The following is a 21,258-nucleotide window of genomic DNA, read 5'->3' on the forward strand; positions in this document are numbered from 1 at the left end:
ACAATATATATATATCTAGAGGGCAAAAACCCGAACTTGGATTCGTATGTTGTATGGGATCAAAAGCTTCATTTATGCCATGCTAGCAGAGCCGGGCGGTGTACATTGATTACTAAGGCAGGTGTGGAAATTCAGGCATCAAAATACCCCAAAACCTGGGGTTTGGACCCTGAATACCCTTTCGTACACGGATCCACTACATATTCGAGCTGGAGCTCTTTTCACTTTTCGCAGATTGGGTTAATATGTTGAGCTTTCGCACCTTGGCTTCCCTCACATATTTGACGCATGTCGCTTTCGCTTCTCTAGGAGGCAATGTGCAAGCTCATGGCTCCCAGCTTAGGGACATTGTTCCTAGGCGCGAGGTTCTCTACGTTGGCGGACGATACACGAACATCACAGCAAGTCTTGATTCCCACCAATTCGACGCGTATCTAAGTCGTCAAACAGGAAAATGCAACCAATTCTACATCAATGGTTATGATAGGGCAAATTTACGTCGAGAAGCTCTCCCCTCAGTCAGCCCCGGTGAACCCACCACTTCCCATTATTTTCATTGCAGGCGCGGCTCAGACCGGCACCAATTTTCTTGATACTCCAGACGGACGGCCAGGATGGGCATCCTATTTCATCTCCAAGGGTCACACAGTCTACCTCTCAGATCAGCCCGCACGCGGTCGCTCCTTCTGGTCACCCGGACAGGGAAGTATTGGGTACATCGGCTCCCCCGATTCGGTCTCTGATATTTTCACCGACGTAGCAAACAACGACAACCAATGGCCACAGGCGAAGCTTCACACGCAATGGCCTGGCACCGGTCGCATTGGCGACTCAACTTTCGACGCTTTCTACAGGAGCCAGATGCAATTCCAGACCGACCGCTTCATAAGCGAGGAACAAAATGCGCAGGCGTATTCAGCTCTAGTCGACCTCGTCGGTGACTGTTATATCATCAGTCATTCGCAGGCGGGTGCATATGGTAATTTCAGCCAAGCACTATGACTCACTGAGGTGGTTAACAATTGAATAGGCTGGAGGGTCGGAGACATGCGCCCAGACCTAGTCAAAGGTATTGTCCAACTCGAGCCGTCTGGTCCGCCGTTCACGCTCCGCCCGCCGTTTGGAAATGACCCAGCTTTCGCTTTCGGTCTCACCGACCTCGCAATCGGATACGAACCGTCTGCAGGCGAGAATGCCGAAAATATTGAGACAACCATCGAGCCAGCAATTGACGCTGATCACGACCAATGCATCATGCAGAAATCCCCAGCGAAACAGTTGACAAACCTGGGCAAAATCCCAGAACTTGTTGTTACAGGCGAAGCATCGTTCCACGCGCCATACGATTACTGCACCGTCAAGTATCTGGAGCAAGCTGGAGTAGACGTTGAGTACGCAGATCTAGGCAAAGAGGGTATTCATGGCAACGGACACATGTTCTTCATGGAGAAGAACAACCTTGAGATCGCAGACCGGGTGTACAAGTGGCTGGAAAAGCACTAAACAATGGAAAATAAAGAGTCAATTTCCCCACTGCGTTGTTCCATGCCCCCACGAATAGATCGGTCGTCGGATCGATCTGTCCGGCGATACACCACCTCTTAAGACATGCAGCAACTTGACAACCTGGTCGAAATAGGCATGTCATGTGACTGGGGCCCGGAAACCCCGGTTTTTGCATAAATTACGGTATTGGCGTTGATAAACCTGCAAAATCGGCAGAATTGAGCCCCGTTTTCAATGCGCCCCTAAGCATACCATGAATTCACCATGAATACAACGCCACAGCAAATTCTCAACATTGAGGATGCCCTGGTGTCGGAGGCCAACCCTGCACGTCTCAACGGTCCCCTCGATTATGAGCGCTGTGCGAGGCTACACAACTATTTGGTTGCGTATGGATGGATGGCCCGCCACGGACAAGAGACGCCCAATCTCGATGTGTTAGCTAGTCAACCCTTCATTTTCGCAGACGAAGATACACAGGCTGTTCGCGAACGACTCCACCCCTCAGTGAATTCCTTCCTGGATTCGATATTCTCGCCTGAGCCAGACTTCTTTTACTGGATAAATGATATCTCAATGCAGTTGGTCGACAATATTTTTCTGGGTGAGGACAACGACTTAGACGATCTGGAACGATTCGTTATTATTTATGGCACTGTGCTTGAGTTAGGCTCGCATTGTGTCGGGGTCGTCTATGACCAGCAGCTGCACCGTGCTGCTTTCCCAATGACCCTCGAAAATCTGGATAGTGTGGAGCCGATCGGCGAGCATGAGGATATGTGGTTCCCACTAGAAACGATCCTTACCCACTGGATTTATATGCTTCGGATCGGTAAAATCACGACCGATTCACCAGAGGGCGAAGCGCCCAAAGAACTGGCAAATTCCCGGTCGCAAATCGGGCTTTGGTCTTGGCTTCCATATTGTCCTAGTCAGGTTGACAGTACTGTGGCTGCTATAGATCGGTACTCGGCGGCTATCGAAGCCAGAATGCCCTCTGGATCGCTTTTGCCTGTCTCCAGAGATGCACCACTTTTCACAGACGTAGAGCTTGATGCGGCGTCTATACCGGAGGAGTGCTTCATTCGTTCGGTTCTGACGAGAATGAGAACTCCCCGTTTTAGAGCCATTGCGCCCGGCTTGGAGGTTCCGCACGATACCATGGCTTTCACGGCTCGGCAGAGGTTTACGGGGGTACCTCGCGAACAGGAGGAATGGGGCAACAATATCCCGCCCGTCCTAATCTTCGCAGCTGCAGATAGCAGCCGCACAGTCGGTTTCGGGGAGGAGATTCGATGGCTTTTCTTTGCTCCCGGAGATGAGATACCATTCAACGAGAATGATCTTATTCCAACGGGGCTATATAGTGAGTCGGTACGGCGGTGTCAATACGATTGTGAGGAGGCGGGCTTCCGTCTACTGCTACCTTTCTGGGATCACAACGGAGCGAGAATGAGTGATGGGACATCAATTTCGCCAGGGTCTGTCACACAACTCTTTCAACATGGTATTTTCCATCCGTTTGGTGGTGAAAGACGGGCTCAAAGATTGGAGAGGCTGATAGACCGGTGGAGAGAACTGGTAGAAAGTGGTGTTTGGACGGTTGGAAGAGACGGCGTAGAGGGAACAATTGATCAATTCCATATAGATAGTGCGAAGAACTGGATTGCTCCTGACTGGTAACATCCATGCCCGACTCATTTGTTGAATATTCAGATGCCCAATCAGCCATTCAGCTGCTGTATATTCAATACTTCGTGCTCCGTAGTCGAGTGCCGAATTGTGTCCACGTTTTGTTTCACAGATTATATTTTAGTAGTTATTAAAATTATTCTACTACCTATTACTACCAGTGCCCTCGTCAATAGAAATTAACCTAAAAATTAATCTAAGCTTGGGCTTCCGATCTAGAGTGTCGGGCTGCGGTTGCTGGGGCATCCCAGTGGAGATTTGTGACCTGGCGACCTGCGAACTACATCATTTGTGCTCTAAACTCCGATCTTTTCTAGAATCCCTCGAATCTCCCTTCAGACAGCAAGTACCCAGGTATTTTCAAGTCTCGAGTCCTCAATTACACCATCGCGACCGGTGAAAGCTAATCTTACTCTTTCGAGTAGTTTGTTGACACCCAGCTCAACCCCGGATAACGACCCCAACGACGAAACGAAGCATGAGAATAAACCATTAAACTCACCCAATTCAACCAAAACCTCGAGGCCATTCCCCAAACCGACTATTCCAACCCCGCCCTAGATCCCGAGAATGCGGACTTCCAGGTGGATCTGGATTGCCGCCACATTCCTCGCCTCGACCGTCCACTCGACAAAAACAGCACCCTTCACCGCCGCAGAAGCAGCCATAGCCAACAAACGGGCATTCGAAGTCCTCCGCATCCTTAGACGAGCCGACAACAATTGTCCGAGCGGCTACAACCCCTGCACCGATCTGGGTAACGGCGACGCATGCTGTAAGCAGGGAACGAACTGCTCCCGCGATGCCGCCAACAACATCGCCTGCTGCGCGAGCGGTGCAAGCTGCACCGGCAGTCTAACAGGAACAACGACGACAGGCACAGGCACCGCGTTCATGTTCCCCAGCGGTGCAACCGCAACCACCACTACCGAGGGCGAGACGTCCGCAACCGGCTCAACGCTAGACGCCGCGTATCCATTTGTCGTCGTCCCGACTTCTTTTGGAAATGCTGAGAGTTGCTCATCTTACTACTCTGTGTGTCAGTCGGAGTACACACAATGCACTGGCGCGCTGATGGGTCGCTACGGCGTTACTATTGACGGCGCTGGGGGAGGTGTGACGGTTGAGGCTGTCACGGCTTCGTCGCAGGCGACTTCTATTTGCTCGAGCTTGAGTTTGGAGGCTTGCCATGGTATCAATTTGGGGTATTGTAGCAGCGTTGCCACGCAGACTGCTAGTGCGGAGGCGAATGGGAATGATGCCTCTCCTGTGCGGATGTCGAGTCTCCATGATCTGGTCTTTGGGCTGGCGGTTGGGGTTGCGGGGATGTTTATATGATTGATGGATCTGAAACGACATTTTGAATGCGTTCTTTTGATTTGTATATTCTTTCCTTTTCTTGTGATTTTATATCGCCATGTGGAGCAACTCCTAGAATTATGATACTCTTCGAATCCCTTCCTTTTACTCCGTCACGAGCATTGAATTTTGAACCCGTGCTTAAACCCCATTCCCCATGGGTCTTCGTTCAATATCACGCTCAAGATGGTCGACCGGTTCTCCGAGGAGAATATCTGGATATTCTTCCGTTGACTTCTTCCTGGGTTAGACAGTACTTTTCTTTTATCCTACTGAGTCGGGAATATTGCATGTCTGAATTAATTCCCCATTTCTCGCTGAATATTCTTCCTCTCCAACCTCTCCGTCCGAGTCCGAATTTCCTCCTCTTCTAAGATATCGCGGCCCCAGCTCCTTTGATCTTCGGGACACGATGGACCCTGACTCATCACCTCGTTGCATCTGAACTTCCCCAAGCACGACGTTCGTCTTCATTATAACCAAAACATAATCTAGTATTCCTTGTGGTGGTTCGATGTCCCTTCGATGCCATCTCCCGGGACTGCTTCGACTTTTTTATTACTAGATAATAGGAATCTGCTATAGTGTAGATAATGAGAAACAGTGTGTCTAATTCGGTTCCGCGCGAATGGACAGGGAGGGAAAAGAGGAAGAGAGAAGAGGGCGAGAGCTACTCTAAACGAGATCCGGTCCATGTTGTGCCTTAGCCAATTGGGCATCCGACCCGTGGACCTAGGTAGGTGAGGCTTCAGCTTTTGACTTCACGTTTTATCTCAGCAACTATCAATAGGACACACCTGGAATGTTCATGGTGAGAGCTTTGAGAAGGTTCATCAGAGACTCATTAACGATTTGTCCAATTGTCCTCATGGTATGCACTATGGCCCATTCTATACCCGCTGCAGCTGCCTGGATTGTCGGTTGGCTGGTTTCAGGTTCGAATCATTGACAAGCTGCTCGTCTTCTTGTTTCACTGGTGTTTCTTTTCTTTTGGGTACCCTCGTCCCAATCGCGACGGTGGTTCTGGTTGCCAAAATGGCAATTGTTGAGACACCCATGCCCGGGATGCGGACACAGAAAACAAACTTGCCGTCTTCCATGTGACAGTTGTGGTACCTTCATTTCTCCGACGACCGTCAGAGCTACCGGGGATTTTCGCAAGACCATTGCCATATCTGGGGTTTCCGATAAGAGGTACCCGCCGACTTGTGATCACCAAGACGGATGTTGATATTCGTAGTCGCTATCACCGCACCGAGTGTTTGGATGCCATTCCGATTCGACGGGCTCATCCACCGCGTGGTTCAAGAGCCCCCACGTCGGAACAGGTAGAATCCTTCGATATACTCGCTGTTCAAGTGTCAGAGATACATTCATCTTAGACTCCAGAAGGCTCAATTTATAGATAGTGGGATGATGAAGTTCTGATATATGAACCCAAGATGTGTAGATGATGACTCAGTAGATAAGAATGGGGTAAAGTATATGAAGGATGTTGAGAAAGGGCTTATATAGAACCCACTCGATGATATATATGACTTATAGAAAACCTCAGTTGCGGGTAAGAAGGAAGAAACTATCTACAGGTTTGTGGAATAAGTAGCAGGAGCAAACAATGGAGGTCAGGTGACCTTTCAACAGATATTCCAGAAGCAAAAGGAAGGTGGGAATAACCTCAAATTTGATACTGGTAAGTTCATGAAAAGGATATACGCACGTTAAGTTGTCATGGTTTTTGTTCTTATTACTATCTAGGCTGGACGACATTCTTTTCAACTATAACACAGAGCCGCCATGACCTGACCGTGGGTTGGTGATAAATGCTCCACTTTTTCGTGCGGTCCGGGATTCGTACACCCACCGTGGAGATCAGACAGGCACGTGACTTCCCGATGGCGTAAGACCAATTATACCGCGTCAAAAGGACCCACACCTGTATAACCTCAAAAAGGACCTGTAAAAGAAAAAAAATAGGTAGCTTCTCTTTGATTGAGCGTGTCATCCTTAGTGCAGGGGCCATGCTAATCTTCTCTGTATATTTTCATTTGACCATATGCCCCGAAGGGCGAAAAGACATCCTTAAAGTTCAATATAACCCCTGTTTGGGGGCAGAAAATGACCGCCTACAACTATACGGAGTACATATGTGTGGACAAGACAGTGGCAGAGTCTAGTAAGAGGTTTGTTTGTCAAGATGAATGTGTGAAATTGGATGATACATAGTTTGATAATCTATTCCATAATTACGGACTCCTTTTCTCCGTGTAAGCTGGATGTTTGGTACTAGTTACATAATTTCTAGGTTATTTACAAGCAAAGGAATGTCTTTGGCTGATTCATAAGTATTTCCCAAAGCTCATTGCAACACATTCCTAGGATATCTTTTAGCAGGTCAAACTAATTGCCTAAAGATCTCGGTAATTGGATCAAGGGGGATTCATTTCAAGTTGGTGATGGACCATAGATCAGACAGTAACAATTCAAGATGAGACAACTAGACTGCATATTGCTGTTCAATCCATGACCATGTGGTTGGCGAGCATAGAAATGGTTGATGGCGTTATTGTCAACAGTGGGAAATTGATTAGATATGCTCCGCAACATCAGGGCCTGTTTGAATTCCTTCATTGCACAGGTACTTCTTACTCGGCCCAGTTCGTCGCATCCAGTCCGCATGCCAGCTGGGTTATGTAGCCGGGTTCAAAATCTCATCCAACTGGCAGACGTGCAGACTAAGAATACCTCAAGGCTTCGGCAGGATGCTTGACATGAGGCGGCAGGGAGCAAGATCGTGGATAGTCCGAAGCACATTTTCAATTTGGCCAATATTGGCGATGCGAGGAGTCTCGCCATCCATGGATGACCTCACGTAAGCAGTCTGACGATACCTAAGACACTCTTCGGGGGCGATGGCAGACCGCACTTGCACCTCCCATGGAATGGAATGGGTCATTGATATTATCGCTAGTTCGGAGCCATCGAAATAGCGGTCAATATGCAACTATGGGTTGTTAGAGATATTTCCGTATGTTGTATGTTGTAGCAAGAAAAGAACCATCCTAGCAAGGGAGTGGCATGACAGAGTAGTAATTATCGATTAGAATAATTCTCTTGGGTAAGTTTTGATTCTTTGATCGCTTTCAAAGTAGAGAGGATGTCCCTCTAGCAGCTCTCCGGGGCCTGGGTGCCTGTGCCTGTGCCTGTTTAATCGGATGTCAGGGTCTTCAACGGATTGGACAATTCATCGTTGGGCTGCCATTGGTGGCACGGAATATCCGACATCCACAACATCCACGCTTCGCTGCAATTTACGAGACTCTTGGCTGCCCAACGTACACAAGTGGATTGTTCCTCTTTAGTGTTTAGTGTTAGACCTGAGTCAAGGCAATTCTGAAATGGCGGTGTTGGACATAGCCTTGGAAGCGGATTGCTGCCATGCGGGGTGGAACCTGCATCCAACCCGTTGATCGCTTCTGACAGGACGCCGGTAGGGGGGCAACCCAGGGCTTGTTATTCGAGGCGGAAAATAGCGTTGGACTAATCGGAATGCAGTAAATCTCATTTAATCCGAGTCCCAGCCACCGGATAAAAAGAAAGTCTCAGGCGATTGGTAGGAAATCGGGTGGTTGGGTATACTGGAGAGGCTGGGAGATGTTGTGTAGCTAACAAACTAGAACTCTTTTCTCTTGACTTCTCTCATTCTTCTTTATTCTTTGTCTGCATTCCGATCATATCTTGACGTCTCAAGAATTTGGTGATCTTTGTCTGTGATCGACAAGATCTCTCCAGTATACGAGTGAGATAAGACTACTACGACCACCGCTCCAGTCTAAACCACAGGCTCTCCGATTCGAGTGTTTCACCACTGAATTTTGGCAAGCGTTGCCTCGCTTTTTCTTTGCGATGCGATCTTTATCCGTCCTGCCAGTGCTCTCGACACTTTCCCTACTCCTCAACTACGCGCTCCACGCAGCCGCAACCCCGCTCGCAGCTGAAGCAGACATCTTCGGAGAAAACAGGCTTGAAAAGCGCTGCGATAATCCATGTGGCTATAATGACTGGCTTTGCTGTGAGACCGGTCAGACGTGCAGTACCAACAGTGCTCAAGAGGCCGTCTGTGCAGATAGCAGCAGTGGGGACTATCAATATTACACAACGACCTACGTGCTCACAAATACCGACCTCACAACTGTTACCTCTGTATGGAGCAGCCAGATAGCTGCTACTACAAGCGCGGGCACGTGTAGAGCCGACCTCGGCGAGACGACGTGCGGCACGACTTGTTGCGACGCTGCGCAAGAATGTGACAATGGCCAATGTGTCGCTGAAAGCTCTTCGGCTATTGTGACTGCTACTGCTACAGGAACAGATTCCGGGTCAGAAGCCACGCCGGGCGTGCGAGGGACGAGCAATGGGGCAAGCACCGTGACGGCAACCTCTGCCCCAACCACCACGGAGGGATTCACAGCGCCGGTTGGAACAGACGGGGCGGATTTGATTGGGGCCCAAGCCTCAGGTGGCGGACTGAGTGGTGGTGCCATTGCAGGAATTGTCATCGGCAGTATTGTCGGTGCGTTCTTGTTGCTACTCCTCTGCGCCTGCATCTGCTTCAGGGGCGTCTTGGCTGGGTTGCTTGCAGCGCTCGGCATCGGCAAGAAGCGCCGCAGACAGGAAACAACCTATGTTGAAGAGCGCCATTCCCACCACTCGCATGGTAGTCGGCCTCCTCCTCCTGCTCCTGCCCGGCGAACGTGGTTCGGATCCAGACCAGCCGCGGAAGGCAGTGACGTTAGCGAAAAGAAAGAGTCCAAATGGGGCTGGGGCACAATTGCCATTATCTTCGGTGCTCTTGCTCTATGTTTGGGATTGAGGAGATCGAGAGAGCACGACGACGCCAAGACCGAGTCCTCCTACCCAAGTTCATACTACTACTATTCCGACTATTACTCAGGGAGTAGTGCGTCCGCCCCCACATATCCCCATAACGAAGGATCTTTACTGACGTTTCTCTTTCACAGGTAGCCGAAGTTCTGACAGACGAACGAGGGATACGCGACGGTCACGACAGTCGCGCACCCGTCCATGATAGAGTCTTGTCGCTTCTGTCTTCAGTTCGACGACTTCGGTTCGATTATGCATTTATGGCGCTGCATTTATAATGTGACTGATGTATCACTATGATTTACACTATGATTTTTTTTGGATTTGATCTGGGATTGACGATATTGCCCTGTTTCGATGTCGATATGAGATTTATGTTTGGCACTACGATGTACATATGAGATTACGAGTACAAACCCGACACGAGAATATGATTCTTGGACTTGTTTATCACTGTCTGATAGCTGTAAATGCTCCCCGGGCACCGGCATGAAATAACTATGAGCAACCTTGGAACTGCATGGGAAATCGTAATGGCTGCAGAAAGCTGTTTGGCCTGCAGAAAACAATGTGCTCTGTTTGGATGCCCTGCAGGTTTGACAACACCAATAATGCAAATTCAATCCGAGTCAAATGAGACAAAAGATAAAGAACAGCAAAGAAAATAATTATAGAGCTATAGAACAAGGACTCCATAGCAGTAGGACAGACATGCCCAGGGCCAAAAAAGACCACACAAAACTTAGGGGAGGCACTTTATCTCCCCGCCTTCACTTCCGCCTTTTCCCTCCTCCACACTCCTCTGTTCGACCTGTTCGACCCAATCTGCCCATTCTACCACTATTCTTGCAACTTGTCTTCAGTCATCAATGATTTCAGTCTCAGGATTAAACTCCTGACCTTATTAACCCCATTTCAACTTTATCCCAGACCCAATTTTGCCGTCGCTTCGCTAGAGTTCCGATCCTTCGGAGTATTACGAGTCTCCGAAACGACTCATCACCCACCATGCTTCAAGCGCAGACCCAACACGTCTTCTCCCACCAACATCAATATCCCCAGGCCGACCCTTCGTGGATGCAACATCAGCAACAGCAACAGCACCACCAGGCTCAGCCGCACCCACACCAATCGCAGCAGCAGCACGCTTCCCTGGTCGCCCAACAGCACGCCCAGGTGCAAGCCGCCGCAGCCGCCGCACAGCAACAACACTATGGCCGCATTGCCATGAGCGGGAATGGTGGTGGGAACCATGCGCAGGGAGCCGGTGGCGCCGGTGGCATGGGTGGAGATGGTATGTCAAATGCGGTCTCCGCCATGGACGGTGGAATCAGCGAGGAGAATCGCAAGGTCTTCATTTGGGTCGCCGAGCTATTAGATCCAACCCGCAGGGAATCCGCTTTGATGGAGCTGAGCAAGAAGCGGGAGCAGGTCCCCGAACTGGCTCTGGTCATCTGGCATTCTTTTGGTATGGCTCCATTCCCAACGTGCGCCCAGCCCTGTCTACAATAACTAACGGTCGGAAACTTGCAGGTGTCATGACTGCACTCCTTCAAGAGATCATCTCGGTATATCCACTCTTGAACCCTTCTCAGTTGACTGCCGCCGCGTCAAATCGAGTCTGCAATGCGCTGGCGCTTTTGCAATGCGTTGCCTCCCACAATGAGACCCGCACTCTCTTCTTGAACGGTGAGTAAAAATTTATCATGACCCGTGCAAACCAGGTTACTAATATATTTCCTCGTTCAGCTCACATCCCTCTTTTCCTCTACCCGTTCCTCAACACCACCTCCAAGTCTCGTCCCTTCGAATACCTCCGACTAACATCGCTGGGCGTCATCGGCGCATTGGTGAAGAATGACTCGTCTGACGTGATCAACTTCCTCCTAACTACGGAGATTATCCCTCTCTGCCTTCGCATCATGGAAACGGGCTCAGAGCTGAGCAAAACTGTCGCTATCTTTATCGTACAGAAAATTCTTCTTGATGATATAGGCTTGGGCTACATTTGCGCCACATATGAAAGATTCTATGCCGTGGGCACTGTCCTGAGCAACATGGTTACTCAGTTGGTGGAGCAACAGACTGTCCGCCTTCTTAAGCATGTTGTGCGCTGCTTCCTTCGGTGAGTCCTTGTGCAATATCCCGCTTCATATGTGTCTCTAACAACAGATACAGTCTCAGTGACAACAGTCGGGCCCGAGAGGCCTTGCGGCAATGTCTCCCCGAACCTCTCCGGGACGCCACCTTCTCCTCAGTCCTCCGTGACGATGCAGCTACCAAGCGCTGCCTGGCTCAACTCCTTATCAACTTGTCCGACACCGTCTCGGATGGAGCCCCGGCAATGTAACATACGAAAAGCATCTGTTTCTTTCTCCCGAAATATTTTACTTTATGATATGCATGGGAAAGGCTTCTGGCGATTAACGGACACAAGGCGCAAAATTGTGGTTGAAGAACTGGATGGATCCAGCGCATGAGGTATGTCATCGATTGAGGGCATCGGATCCAAGTTCATTTTTTCTTCATTCCTGGTTGTTTCTCTCTTTACCGCATTTATACTGGGTTTCTTGAGGGTTCGGTAATCTGCGTTGGGGGAGGTTTAATGTATTCTTGTCCCTTTCTTTTTCTTCTTTTCTTCTTTTCTTCTTTTTCTATCTTTGCTTTGCATCTTGCTTGTGGGAAATATGCTTCTTTTCTTCTGATTGTTTATTGATCTTCATTTTCGACGGAACTCTTCTGTCGTGGCGCGAATTCTGGTTGGCGCTGTCGTCTGTGTGCATTTTCTCCTCGTCTTTGACGAACCCCAACTGCTCTGTGTGAGATAGACCTTTGAAAGCGAGAGATATCCAAAGATCCAGGCGTCTGCTTTGTTTTTTTCTTTTCTGTTTTCACTTGTGTATATGCGACTTTGTTCTCAAAAGCATGGATGTACTTGTCTCCGATTCATGAATATTCGATCTTCCATTGTTTGCATAATCTCATTGTATAGATCCCTTTTAATTTGAGAATAAGATTAGACCAATTTGATATGATCCCCTAAATTTCCTCTTCAGCTATCATCCTCCCTTCTCCCCTTGCTAAATTCGACAAACGCATCTGTTCACGTGACACGGTCCTTGACGCGCCGCCTTACTGATCGTCTTGCCTCACGACACGAAAAAAAGTGCAGACTCAACCTTCGTATGTCTTAGGCCCTTTTCAATTTTTACGCTCGAATTTCTCATTTGGAAGTTGGACACTCTCTGGCTTTCATCTCCGCCACATTTTCGTTCCAGGGAACCCCCTCATTGACACCCTTGAGAAAACCGGCCTTAACGGTTGTCCCGCCGCGATGGGATCGCGAAAGCGCACCCACTCCGAGGTCGCCTCGGTGGCCGAGCAACAGGTACCAGAAGAGCCTGGTTTGCTTTCACAGCTCAGGAGCAACTGGGCATTTGCAAGCCTCATGCAATACATTGCTATCTTTGGCCAGGTCATGAAGATTGACGAGGACTTTGGGATTGAGGTATGTCTATTAGCATGGTCTGGATTGGGATCAATGCTGTGCGCTTCTTGTCGCATTGATGAGAAAATACACGAGCAGGTCTCACTTGATTGAATTATCGCTGATGTCTTTTGCCCCCGCCAGGATCTAGAAGTCGAATGTCTCAAACCCGAGCCCTCTCATAAACTACTGGAGATTGGATTGTGTCTCCTCAAGTGGATTTCGTCGCATCGCGGTCTTACGTACGTTTACTGGAACACATTTCTCGGTATCCTGAGTCTCACTGACACTACTATGTTGGCAGATTCGACAATTTCGATGAATACACCCGACGCCAGTACAATGCGAAAGCACCTAATATCACTAATCCCTTCGGTTACGATGAAGAACCAAACAAGTTCCTGTATTTCGATGTTTTCACCAAGATCCGTGTCCTCCACCAGCTGACGGTATGGACATTCTGGAACGCGGACCGCATTCGCGACAAGATGCCCGAAAAGAAGGAAACCGAGCAGACAGAATGGGTAAGCTATCTCTCGTATAGATTTGACCCCTGACGATCGCATACTGACTTCTCCCAGCGTATTGAAGAGTTTGGCTGGGATCGCGAAGGGCGATCATACTACGTGCTAGATGACAATCGCCTCTACCGTCGCACCGACCCTCCTCCACCTCCCCCTCCTCAGCGTCCCAAGAAGAAGGCAAAGAGCCGGTCTTCTCGAGTATCAAGAACGTCAAAGCGTACATCTACGGCAGCGGCGGAAGAGGGTTCCGACGAGGAAAGCAAGGATACCAACGATGCAGCCGTCGCGGCCTTCTCTAAAGATCCTTTCAAGTGGGAATGTGTGGCTGTCACACTCCAGGAATACCAGGCTTTCTTGGAGACAATCCAGAAAACCAAGGACGCGGACGAGAAATACCTACGCGATAGCATAGTTGAGCATGTCCTGCCTATCCTCGAGAAGGCAGAGGAAGCGCAGCAGCGCAAGCGTCAGAAGCGTGAAAAGGAGCTTCTGAATATGCAGCTTGTCGCCGGTGCTAAGAGATCTAGTCGACTTGCCGCCAAGGAAGAAAAAGAACGACAGGATCGAGAGGCTGCCGAAGCCGCCCAGAAGCGTGAAAACGACCTAGCCGAGGCTCGTAAGGAGCAGGCAAGGCAAAGTCAGCTTGAAGAAGATCGACAGTCGCGTACAATGACTCGCGAGCACCGCATCAGAGACCGTGAACAGAAGCGACTGCTGCATGAGGCTGAGCTGGAAAGGATCGCCGAAGAACAAGAAAGAATTGACAGGGGTGAAAGTAGGGTGTCTGCCCGAAACCTCCAGGCTGACCTGGAGAAGTCCCAGAAGAACCTGGCAGGGCTTACCCAAGATGATCAGTGGATCTTTGATTGCTCTGGCTGTGGAGTGTATGGCGAGAACTTGGTGAGTTTCAGTCTCCAAGCACCTGAGCCTTAGCCTAACCTTTTCCTAGGATGATGGAAGTCACAGTGTTGCCTGCGAAAAATGCAATGTTTGGCAGCATAGCAAGTGTCTTGGGATCTCACAGGAAGCGGCCGAAAAGGAAGACTTTCACTTTGTCTGCCGAGACTGCAAGCAAAAAGAGGAAGATTCCATCAAGCCCAAACTCCCACCACTCAGATTCCGGGTCAGCGCCTCAGCATCTCCTTCGGCTGCTCCTCCAGTCGGTAAGAAGCTGAAATTAGAGGATGACGAAGATCGTGCTCCGCCCTCGCCTGTGAAGAAATCGCATCTGGCTCTATCTAATATTCAAAACGAACCCTCAAGAACACAACCCACTCTACACTCGTCTGCTGTTAGTCATGGCAACTTCTATCCTCCTGCGTCTCCCCAGCGCCGGCTCCATAACACAGATCACACTTCCCTTCCATCTTCAAGCCCTCCTCGTCCACCAGTTTCCCCGCCAAAGGGCATGAATGGCTTGCTGCATACCACCGAGCAGCACGCGCGGCCATCCTCCTCTCAGCACTCCTTCCCGCCTAGGCAATCAGCTCCTCAACTTCCGCCCGTTGGATCGTTCCCTGTGCGGCCCTCCTCCTCTCACTCTGCCCAAAGTCCTGTTCAAAACCAACCATCTATGTCACCAACCCAGGGCAACCCTGAGGTTGGCCCTATTGCCGGCTTCCCGTCTGTTTCAAGCCATACATCTCCGTGGAGTTCTTTCGAGACTCCGCGTCCGCAATCAGGTCATACAGCTACTCCGTCGATGTCTCACCACTATCCATCTTTCTCTGCCACGACGCCCAACGGTAACCACTCTTCGCCTCCTCAGAGTTCTCACGGCATGGCTATGTCGGGAATTAGCCCGACCAAACAGTCACCTCGTCCGCTTACTGGCAGTAGCATGGCAGGCGCACCAGTCCTGCCGCCCATCCGCAGACTGGAGCCGAGCCCAAAGCTCATGGGCCGCAGCTCCCCAGATGCTCCGATCCCCCCGCCTGTCAAGTGCATGACACCTGAGCAGGAGGAACGCCGGCTGAGAGAGAATGCTTCAATGCTACACCAGAGCCACCACTACCAGAGCAATGGACAGCATCTGATGTCGTCACCATCGCTGAGTCGCATTCCTCCCTTGGCCTCCGGGACGTCCCAGTACCCGGATCCTGTTCCTTCGCCTCGGCGTGAAAGCAATGGCCAAAACCAATGAGTTTCTAGCGCAACGGTGTGAACAGCATGTGTTTTTTCCAAATACCCTTTCTATTGGCCCCTTTCTTGGCTTTTTGAGTCTGCGAACATCTAATCACCGTTATGGATATATCCTGAAAGCATCGGAACCCAAAGCCACAAGTCGTACCGTGCGTTTTGAGCAGATTTGATCTGTGCTTTCGCACTGTTTTTCGACGTCTGTTTTAGCTTTTGCAGAACGTTGCGCAAGTGGATCATTGTGCGCGAATGGTATCCATCCGGTATCCTTTTCCAGGCGATCCGGAGTCATTTTCCCTTTGGAGACGACATTTCATACATCGAACTTCATATCTGTCTAACGAAGCCTTCTTGGCCTGGTGGACGCTCGTGTTCTTGTGTTCTTCCTTTTGCCTTTTCCAAAAGTTCTGCGATTGCAGTCAAACTTGTTGAATGGCCGTGTTTTGAAAGCGAGATTTCCCCTTGTCGTTCGTGTCGGGGGTCTGTCTCGTGGGAATACTGGCTGCTTGAAACTGTGGTGGGCTGGCGTTTTGAGACCCTTTTTTGTTTGTTCCTTTCCTGTTTTACAATGCATTAAGATGGATGGGGACTCGAGCGGCGTTTTCAGATGGTCTGGCCCTGGGCACCATTTGGTGGACAAGGACAAGTGTATTTTAATAGACAATGTTATTTGATATTAATCGTGAACTACTTGCTTGCTGAAGTTGATGGAAGGTAGATGGGAAATGTTTGGACAAGGCTGTATACATCTTAGATCTATATATGCAGCCCTGTCCAAGTAGTAGAGCCACATATGCAAACCAGTAAACTAAGTGCTTACAGTTTAACCTATTGTAAACCATTTCAGTCGATCAAATAAAGCAGATCAACATCTGCTTCCTTTACAAGATGGCTGCATATCCATCCTATCGACTATCGAAAACAACGTGGTCGTCAACACAAAAGTCTGACGCCCAGTCCAGATCCAAATCGACCGATACGTCGATCGACATATACCCCTTGCTGCAAAAGCAATACCTAAACGCAGTCCTACCCAGTTGCACAGCCAACCGTATACGCCTACTAACATACCGAGCTACCTACATACCCAGCTAGGTAGTACTCCGTGCTACCACGGAATGCGGCTCACAGCGTTTGAAGCAGCTCCAGCCCCTGTCTCTCAATCATATTATGCCATTTCTTTACTTAATTGTCTCATTTCATTTACCACAAACACAATAGAGCCTAAGCATCGGCTCCGGAGATAATAATAACGAAAAGGAGAGACCCAAAAAAAGGAGTGACAAAAGAACGTTCTTCCCGCCCATCGTAATGTCCCACTCCACATGTATTAGGATTAGGCAGATGCCCGATGACTATGAGCAAGGGCAAACTCCACGATTGTACCTATGTACGGATACGCCGTACGACTCTGGACATATTACCGATACACTAAAGCCGTTGGAAAAAGTATGGCGATAGCATCTAGCCTACTCAGTAGGGTCTAACATGCGGCGCAGTCAACTTACATCCAACTTGCGAGCGATTAGCCCAGGCGCTAACCGGAGGCGATCGACGTAGATCATGCATTGAATCGTGTATGTTGTAGCGCTAGCGGCATGCTCATCCCTTGCCCCCTATCTCAGCTATTTGGGTTTGTAATACAGGTAACAGGACTAACTAGTTAGTTGATCTGCCGTCCTGTCAATGTGTCATTGCTGTCATAAGTTTACTCTAGGGGGTTGGGCACGGATATTGTGGATTGTATGGAGCACTTAGGCTAATGATGAAAATAGAGAAACTTCTAATAAAATGAACGATTTAGGGAAATGAACCCAACACAGGCGAATGTACACCCCATAGACTACAATATCCGCAATATCCGGATTCTACAGACGGCGAGCTCCGGTGTGAATGGGAATGTCAATGTCATTATCCACCTGTTTACCATGGTTTCTCTCCCGACGTTGAACAAGATCAGATCTGGAACTAACTATATCTGCACATCTATACGTTCCAAGGTATGTCGAAACCAAAAGATCTACGATGAAGTGAAGGAGTTGTAAATCCCGAATCCCCCGCTATGGTATTGTAGCTATGATACTGTATGTCTCATTGCCGTGCGGAGTAGCCACTTAGTTCGCCTTCTTGTGGCTGAGAATCGAGACCGCCAGGGACGGATAACTATATTAATTGGAAGGCAATGATTAGCTATTAAAATGAAGCTTACCGATCCAATCAGAAAATAGTCCCGGGGTTCGCTTTTCGGGATCTAGAGATTTAGTCTGTTCGTTACGGAGACTCCGTACTCCATATGTACTCCACACTGCATAACTCCGTAGCTCCTTTCGTGGCATTGCCAGAATAAGCTTAGGGCAATCTAAGTACGGCACATAGACGTATTATTAGGTTCACACGGCAGACACGATCATGATCCAAGCGTTCTTGATCCTTTTCTCCACTCATGCAGCTCATAGCCTCTTGTCTGGAAATGTGGAAGAAAAAGTGGGAGAACAGCGAGAGTGGAGTTTCGCAGTCTGGCCCGGCCACTCAGAGGGTGTAACTGCCGTTCTGGAGAGTTAGATGCTTACAAAGATAGTGCTATAGCTATGGAATATGGGGAGAGCTATATAACAGATTTTGAATACAGACGTCATGATTATAAAACATAAAATAGAAAAGCAAGTCTAAGAATGGATTGCGAGCAGGGAAGTATTTGTCAACGACACGGGTGGCCACAGACTATTTACCCCCCACTACCTAGCTACGCCAGTAAGCCAGTAAGCCATTAGGCTAGTAGGCTAGTTTCCTTGAACGAAAGGAAAGACAATTGCATTTGTCTTTGGAGATCTCTTTCTTTGATCAAAGTACGTACTCCACCATATGCATAGATCAGGTACAATATCTACTTCTATACTTCTACAACATATAAGTATAATATTATACCAAGCACTGGCCCCTGCTTCAAGACCCAACTCCTCATATTCCCAAGCGGAGAATCCCTCTGTCCCATCGTTTGCCCCTCAAATCCACCAGACCCAACTAGGAACCCAACCCGTCCTACAGATTGAAGATCGGGATTCCTATTCCAATTTGGATAACGACCAGGATGTTTCGCGATGAGGCAGCCATTAATTTCTCTTAGCGCGTAGAGAAAAACCCCTCGTATCCCGTATTCGTTCCGTTTTCCCTGGGAATCAGTACCGACATAGGTACGCCAGAATCCGGAGCCGAAAGCCCGCATACTGAACCCACTGATACAACATAGTTAGTGCACCGATACCCGCAGTGGAGCAGTCCTACCCTGCACTAGGCCCTCCGTACTCCGTACTCCGTAGTCAAGGCGCCGTTGGATGTGACGGATAGGTGACACTATCGCCATACGTCGCGCGAAACTCTGATACCCACGATCTTCGCTCTTGTCGTCGCCTGGCCTCACCCTTTCTAGCTCATGCCACATGTCTCTGATTCGTCTGAGTCATGGATTTCAGCTTTCGGCGAACTCTAATGTCCATGATTTGCACAAATTGAGTAACGCGTCTCGCCGATCGGGTCATATCTGGACAACGTACATTGTAAAAGGTACAGTAGGGCTATGGGTGGTCCGGAGATAGCTATGTCCGCGGACGATCTCTGAACAGGTGACCGGAAGCCAAGCCGACCAGGGTCCTGGTCGATGGGGCTAGGGTCCTCTAGGGTTAATCTGGGCCGGGGTACGGACCAGTACCCCATAGGGACTTTTGAGTTGCTAGTATTAGTGATCGGGTCTCGGTTCATCCGGCTAGCTCTGGGCGTTAGATTGTACTTGTTGATTTCCGTGATTCTGAGGGTGGAGAACTGGTGTTGACCGCGGAGAATGTTGACCATGGAAAACATTCGTCCGATAATCAAATCAAGTATCTTGACCACGGTAAAGACAGAGAACACAGAAAATAGACCGCTATATCTGAGAATCCAAATCTAGCCTCTCCGACAATTTCTCCTAATAGCTTCTCTCTGACTCCTTTCTCTTAGCCTGGACTTTGCTCGTAGGAAACACGGTACCATCTCGACCGATCTTGGACAATACAAGCGAATGTCAGTCTATACAAGTTAATCAATCAGAAACAAGAACCATACCTAGCGTCTCGGGCAGTCCGATCTCCGAGGAACGGGTCGTCGGGCGTTAGAGTTGTGACACCCAAATCACACATATCAACTTTCCACATCTGAGGGGGGATGCAAAGTCTATTCCCCCAAATCCTCGATATGAAGATCGACGTCCGTTACAGCCCCTATGTAAAACTAGTGGGAATTGGCAAAATAAAATATTAAAAGAGAGAAAACCGAGGGAAGAGGGGGAGGAACGAAGACGTGTAGTCAATGTTGGCCAGGGATAACACGACTTCTACAACTTATACATTAACCACAACAGGCAAGGTGTGATAGCAGGAAAAATAGCGCAGGACAAAAGATGCATCTACGGAGTACTCCGTACGCAGCACGAAGGACGCCTCAAAAACTACATAGTTCGTCGCCCGTATTCTGGCAGATAAACCGTCAACGGTCCCAAATTTGCACCAATCGTGAGGAAATCCCAACTGTTGGCTGCTGCCAGGACTATATTTTGGCTATATGGCTGAGGCTTGCAGATTATTGCACGCAGCTCATTCTCCCCTTTGGGTATCAAGCGCATCAGACCCCGGTATACAAGCATGACAAATTAAATCTAGCCGCTATTGTGTAAGGTTGCGCAGGAGGATTGCCTCGTGGCGGTCTGGGAATTGGGGAACCCAGATCTGATCTCACCATCTTATCCACCCATGTCGGTCGTCGCTTGTCGGGGACATTATTAGTCTTTTTTTTCTTTTCCACGATAGTTTTCTCAAAGGTTAGGGTTTGATAGGATAGAGTTAGGTTGTATGGGGCTCGAAGAAGAGTTAAGGCCCATCACGGCCCACGGGCGAACGTCAAATGACGATCCGCCGTTTGCGCGTGATTTACCGTTGGTTGCTGGCTAACTCCGGTCTACGGCCTACAAGTCTCCTTTTAGTTCGTCAATCCCGGTGTGCAACTTCTCCCCGCTCTTCCTGGCTCTCGTAATCCATCGCGGCCTGACCGCGGGCCGTGGTCGACTTGTGGTGAGGCAACTCGCAATTGAGTTCGAGAACCTGGTCAACAGGTGGCATGGCGTTCGTGTGTGGTGATCGAATGCAGCTACGCCCGAAGTTAAACCCACGCAGGCCCTTTCATGGCCGATTATCTGTTAGGTAAGGACAGGCAGATCGCAAGATAACAAGAGCAGCAGCCATATTTGGCCACTTTGACCAGGGCCCCTGCTAAAGGCGTGGGACTATGGGGACTAGGGTGCAAGGTTCAGGGTATCGGACGTGGGCATCGGGGTATCGGGGAACATGTCCAGATGGCATCGAATGAGAATGTGAGTAACAAAGTTGCTGAGGCTAGTCCGCCCCTTTACCCTTCTTTTATGCTGGTTTTCATTATCAAATGTAGATCTCCTTTCCCCGTGCTGATCGATCCCCGGCGTCTTTCTCTTTCTCTCTTTCTCCCATGCTATCATTGCTATCGCTATGAAAATAGCAACAATGAACGCGAGAATAACTTGAAACGAGGATATCTTTAGAAACACTCGAAACACTTGGACATTTGGACAGGCGATCAGGGATGAAAGAGAAGGACTGACATGAAACG

General features: G+C 49.2%; 5 protein-coding genes across 5 annotated transcripts; all 5 read left to right on the forward strand.

The window, feature by feature from the left end:
- Positions 1 to 245: 245 nt before the first annotated feature.
- On the forward strand, positions 246 to 1,503 carry LCP9604111_3644 (alpha/beta hydrolase; the record flags this gene model as incomplete). Its single annotated transcript, XM_039071255.1, has 3 exons — positions 246 to 401; positions 451 to 979; positions 1,031 to 1,503. The coding sequence occupies 3 exons, from the start codon at positions 246 to 248 to the stop codon at positions 1,501 to 1,503; spliced, it is 1,158 nt and encodes a 385-aa protein (XP_038930307.1).
- A 267-nt stretch (positions 1,504 to 1,770) lies between these two features.
- On the forward strand, positions 1,771 to 4,536 carry LCP9604111_3645 (uncharacterized protein; the record flags this gene model as incomplete). Its single annotated transcript, XM_039071256.1, has 2 exons — positions 1,771 to 2,872; positions 3,839 to 4,536. 2 exons carry the CDS (start codon positions 1,771 to 1,773, stop codon positions 4,534 to 4,536), a joined length of 1,800 nt encoding a protein of 599 aa, XP_038930308.1.
- Positions 4,537 to 8,460: 3,924 nt separating this feature from the next.
- Positions 8,461 to 9,643, forward strand: LCP9604111_3646 (uncharacterized protein; the record flags this gene model as incomplete). The annotated part of the gene is made up of 2 exons (XM_039071257.1): positions 8,461 to 9,514; positions 9,576 to 9,643. The coding sequence occupies 2 exons, from the start codon at positions 8,461 to 8,463 to the stop codon at positions 9,641 to 9,643; spliced, it is 1,122 nt and encodes a 373-aa protein (XP_038930309.1).
- An 803-nt stretch (positions 9,644 to 10,446) lies between these two features.
- On the forward strand, positions 10,447 to 11,788 carry LCP9604111_3647 (Rcd1-like cell differentiation family protein; the record flags this gene model as incomplete). The annotated part of the gene is made up of 4 exons (XM_039071258.1): positions 10,447 to 10,906; positions 10,972 to 11,127; positions 11,188 to 11,563; positions 11,617 to 11,788. The coding sequence occupies 4 exons, from the start codon at positions 10,447 to 10,449 to the stop codon at positions 11,786 to 11,788; spliced, it is 1,164 nt and encodes a 387-aa protein (XP_038930310.1).
- Positions 11,789 to 12,772: 984 nt separating this feature from the next.
- On the forward strand, positions 12,773 to 15,592 carry LCP9604111_3648 (putative PHD finger domain protein; the record flags this gene model as incomplete). Its single annotated transcript, XM_039071259.1, has 5 exons — positions 12,773 to 12,946; positions 13,070 to 13,167; positions 13,230 to 13,449; positions 13,507 to 14,349; positions 14,399 to 15,592. The coding sequence occupies 5 exons, from the start codon at positions 12,773 to 12,775 to the stop codon at positions 15,590 to 15,592; spliced, it is 2,529 nt and encodes an 842-aa protein (XP_038930311.1).
- Between the last annotated feature and the right edge of the window lie 5,666 nt (positions 15,593 to 21,258).

This window comes from Penicillium roqueforti, assembly GCF_015533775.1.
Source record: "Penicillium roqueforti strain LCP96 04111 chromosome Unknown scaffold_06, whole genome shotgun sequence".
Lineage (NCBI taxonomy): Eukaryota > Fungi > Ascomycota > Eurotiomycetes > Eurotiales > Aspergillaceae > Penicillium > Penicillium roqueforti.